The sequence below is a fragment of the Apium graveolens genome, chromosome 3 (genome assembly GCF_009905375.1).
Source record: "Apium graveolens cultivar Ventura chromosome 3, ASM990537v1, whole genome shotgun sequence".
NCBI lineage: Eukaryota > Viridiplantae > Streptophyta > Magnoliopsida > Apiales > Apiaceae > Apium > Apium graveolens.
Genome location: NC_133649.1, coordinates 135,740,315 through 135,745,331, shown reverse-complemented (window position 1 = coordinate 135,745,331; position 5,017 = coordinate 135,740,315). Strand labels below are relative to the sequence as shown.

The 5,017-nt window shown below is 34.3% G+C and overlaps 1 protein-coding gene across 1 annotated transcript; it reads right to left on the bottom strand.

The window, feature by feature from the left end:
• Window positions 1–3,519: 3,519 nt before the first annotated feature.
• LOC141714602 (uncharacterized) lies at window positions 3,520–4,083 on the bottom strand. Its single transcript, XM_074518113.1, has one exon. The coding sequence runs from the start codon at window positions 4,081–4,083 to the stop codon at window positions 3,520–3,522; it is 564 nt and encodes a 187-aa protein (XP_074374214.1).
• Window positions 4,084–5,017: the final 934 nt, after the last annotated feature.

Genomic DNA, 5,017 nt, shown 5'->3' with positions numbered 1-5,017 from the left:
GTTTGATCTCATTTGACTTGGGGATATCAGATTCATCCTTAGTCATCTGAGTTGGACCTTTGAAACCAATCATTAAAGCAGAATTATCATGCACATTTTGATTAACAGGAAAAGGTATGTTATTTGCAAACATGTTATTCCAGTAAGGCATGCTAAATGGCATTTGAGGCATAGTAAATGCAGCATAATAAGGATTAGGTGCAAATGACATATTAGCAAATTGTGCATTCATATTCTGTGCAGACATAGCATTCATAGGCATAGAAGGCATGGCATTCATGTTGGGAAAAGAAGATGGTACAGATATAAGAGTAAGCATAGCAAGTTTGCAATTAAAAGACAGATGATTAACACTACCACACTTAACACAGATTTTTCTTGGAGCATATTTATCAGGTGTGTAGTTGTTTTGTTTGTTAATCCCTACTTTCCCATTTCTATTGTTTTTCTTTTTAATGTCTGTTTTAACCTCAATCTTCTCTAATCTGTCATTCAATTGCTTGATGGACAGATGACCAGCATTCATTTTCCTTCTCCTTCTTCACTTGACTTGATTCTCCTGGAATAAAGTTTTTGGAAACTGATCCATACTTTTCATTTAACTTGGCAAGTTGGGCTTTGCTCACAGGTTTGCTCACAACCGATGGATGAGGATTTGTGTCACTCGATGGATAATCCTTTTGATTATCCGACGGATGGCTCTCATCATCCGTCGAGTCCACATCTGTTAGCAATCCTTCAACCAAATTGGATTCCAGATTGTCCTTACTCTTTTTCCAGGCTACATCACAAAAGGACTCAATACCTTGAAATTTGGTGATTTGAGCATGAACAGCTCTAGATGATTTCCATGCCTTAATCACCTCCTGTTCTCGTTCAAGTTGCTTCTTCAAAATCTCTTCTTTCTTCAAGGACTCAGTTAATTCCTCCTTAGCAATATTACATTATATTCTCAATTTCTCAAATTCAATAAACTGAGACTCTAGCACATTATTCCTCACACTTAAAAATAGATTGTTTTCTTTGATTTTAGCATTTTCCTTAGTGAGAGACTTAAGTGTAACACGCAAATCATATAATTCTATAGACATGTCATCAATTGCATCATTACACTCATCTTTAGATAAATGTAATAGGTTAGTGGTGATTACCTGATTACTTGAAGAACTTGTGTCTGTTTCATCAGATTTGGCCATTAGGGCTAGATTTACATAGCTGACATCTTCATCCTCATCCAAAGCATCTGCTGCCTAGTCATTTTCTTGTGTAATAAAAGCCCTTTCCTTTTGTTTGAGCAACTCAAAATACTTCTATTTATAATCCACAGGCTCAAACTTCTTCTTCTTGGAATATGACTTTCTACACTCACTCGTAAAATGCCCTACCAAGCCACATTTGAAACATTTGAATTTTGATTTATCCACCATGTTTTAATTTGGCTTTGTTGCTCCAAAGTTCTTCTTGAACTTGAGCTTGGAAAATATTCTGGAAAGGAATGCAAGATGTTCATCAATATCATCCATATCATCTTGGCTCAAAGAATCTTCATTTTCAGATACCAGCCCCTTGCCCTTATTTTCACCGACCTTTGTAGTAGACTTAACAGCTTCTACCTTCACCTCTTTCTCTTTCTCCAACTCAGCAACTAGTGCTATGGACTCTCCTTTCTTCATTCCTTTCTTCATCCTCTCATCTTGCTCTCTTTCAAGCTCATAAGTTTTCAGGATGCCATACAGTCTCTCCAAAGTAAACTTCTTTTAATCTTGAGAGTTTCACAATGAGACTGTCATTGGTTTCCATTCCTTTGGAAGAGATCTAAGGAACTTGAGATTAGAGGCTTTTATCTGATAGACTCTTCCATGCAACTTCAGAGCATTTAGTAGTTGTTGAAACCTACTAAAAATGTCAGTGAGAGACTCACTATCTTCATAATGAAAATGCTCATATTGCTGAATTAACAGCTGCATCTTATTCTCCCTTACTTGCCCAGTACCATCACGGATAATCTGAATTGTGTCCCAAACCTCCTTGGCTATTTTGCAGTTAATGATGTTATCAAACATATCACCATGAACTCCATTGAACAATATATTCATGGCATTCTTGTCTTTCCTGACTTGCTCAATATCAGGATCAAACCATTCATGCCTAGGCTTGGGAACAGATGGTTCATTCCCTGTTACAGCTCTCATTGGTACATGAGGAGCTCTCTCTATGCAATCCACAAAAGCCTCATCTTGAGAGAAGATGTAAGTGCATCTTCACCTTCCAGTGGTGATAATTGTCTTTGTCCAGAAATGGAATCTTCACTTCAACATCCTTCTTGTTCATCTTTATGTTTGTTGTGATCTTTAAACTCTTTTTACTTCAAGAGCCTGCTCTGATACCAATTGTTATTCCCTAACAATACAACAAGAATTATAGAAGGGGGTTGAATGTAATTCTGGCTTCTTTTTGGGATTAATGAAAATGGTTCTAACTCAATTTATATCTAACTGTTTGATTTGTAAAGTGCGGAATACAGAGTTAAGTTAATCAAACATAAAGTAATAAAAACTCAGGTCTTTAAAACTTTCTGGTGGATTTGAATGTATCTACCAGATATATATATATATATATATATATATATCAAGAGAATCCTATGAAGCTTGAATAGCTCACAGCTGCTTTACAAGTGAACAAACAAACTACAGAGAAATTCTACAGAATACAGCTTACAAATGTTTCTCTGCTAAAAATGTGTTTGCTTAGTTAGTTTGTTCTACTAGCTACACTTGGTTTATATATCACCAAGTTTACATGGTAATAAGACAAGATAATAAAACAAAACCTATCAAGTCCAACTCCATGCTGCTTCACTACTCTATTCCAGCATCTTTGAATATCTTCATAATAGCATGGAAATGGTAATGCTTCTTTATTCTCAAAACCCTGCTAAACAGGCTGCCACATTCCTTTTGCAAAGACTCGACGCATGTGACTGTGTTGTCACTGTCAACAGATATTTGAATTGATCATCCATAGGGTACATGTTTGTTATCCATCGGGTAGCCTTGTTGATCATCCGTTGGGTAGCTTTGTTGATCATCCGTGGGGTAGCCATTTATCACTTGACTCCATTTCATTTATGCAGAATTATAAGACATCTTATATTTATATTTAATCAACCTATTCTGTACATCTACTAGCAGTCTACATGATTTATAAGCTACTACAGAATCTATACAAAGATGTTTGCAGAAATGTGCTACAGTAGTTATTGTTACATAAGCTACTCACCCGGTGGATATCAATTAGTCATCCGTCGAGACTATATTGAATCATCCGTCGGGACTATAATTGATCATCCGTCGGGTGCTACAAAATTCATTAAGTTAAATCTACTAAGGTGTTTTGTTTAACTTATCATCAAATACACAACATATTCCTAACAGGTGGATTTTGTTGATTACAGCCTCTACCATGCACAAAACCATGACCACGGGCACGTCCATGCCCATGCCCACGTTCACATCCATATCAATGCCCACGTCCACGTCCAAATGATTTATTATCTCTATATTCATTATTAGTCACCGCATTCACTTCAGGGAATGGTGTTGAGCTAGTTGGACGTGCTTGATGATTTTTTAGCAAAAGTTCATTATTTTGTTCAGCAAGAAGCAAAACAGAAATCAGCTTAGAATATTTCGTGAATCCATGTTCACAATATTGTTGCTGCAAGAGCATATTATTGGCATGGAAATTGGAATAAGTTTTTTCCAACATATCTTTATCGGTGATATTCTCGCCACATAATTTCAATTGAGATGTAATTTTAAACATGGCAGATTTATACTCGCTCACACTTTTATAATCTTGCAATCGCAAGTATAGACAATCATAGCGAGCTTTAGGAAGTATCACTATTTTTTGGTGGTCATGTCTTTCTTTGAGATCCTTCCAAAGTGTTGATGGATCTTTAATAGTCAAATATTCAGTTTTCAATCCTTCATCAAGGTGGTGGCGAAGAAATATCATGGCTTTTGCCTTATCTTGTTCGGAGGTTTTATTTCCCTCTTTTATAGTGTCACCGAGGCCCATTGCACTAAGATGGATTTAAGCATCAAGAATCCATGACAAATAATTTTTTCCGGTGACATGAAGTGCGTTGAATTCAAACTTTGTAAGATTCGACATTTTGATTACTAAAAAAAGAAAGGATAATACACATTAATATCAAGTGTAATATTGATCTGAAATAATAATGTTAAACTAATTATATGTTAATACACACAGATAGCAAGAGAAAATATATAAAATTAAAGAGAAAATGTATATAAATAAATTTACATATTATACAGGAAAGTGCACATATTGAAAATTGAATAGCAGGCATACGTCGAAAACTTAATAATTATAAAACCCATTCTTTTCTCTCGTTTTATAGGAAACAAATAATAATATATCTTAATTTAGAAGTTCACCAAAATTTCATATTTCATATGTATAATAAACATAATATAAAATAGAAAAAATTCATGGCCATGAATTTATATTCATGCCCATGAATTTCTACTATATTTCAAGTTGGTTCCCTTTCATGTGCATGTTTCGTTAACACTTTTATAATAAGCACATTCGGTCAAAATTTAAAATATGCAAGGAAAATACATATGCATTAATATTTAAAAATGCATGATAATATAACATGATGATGGTGTATTGAATTCAATCTAATGGTACATTGAATGCAATCTACTGTATATGTAGCGGCTTAGCACGTTGCACCCATTTTCACCTTTATAATTTATCTCACCCACTCCAAAAATATAGTTTTCTAGTACATTAAAGCAAGGAAGGTGGGAACTATTAAAGCAAACAAAGATGAAATATATTGATCCAATATCTCAAATTAAATATCGTACAAAATGGCTAATTATGATAAAGTCAAATCTGATCAGTTTCAAAAAAATACCAATTTACTCTATGAAGATGATTTTATCTGAAAAAATATAAAACACGAAAAATATATAAA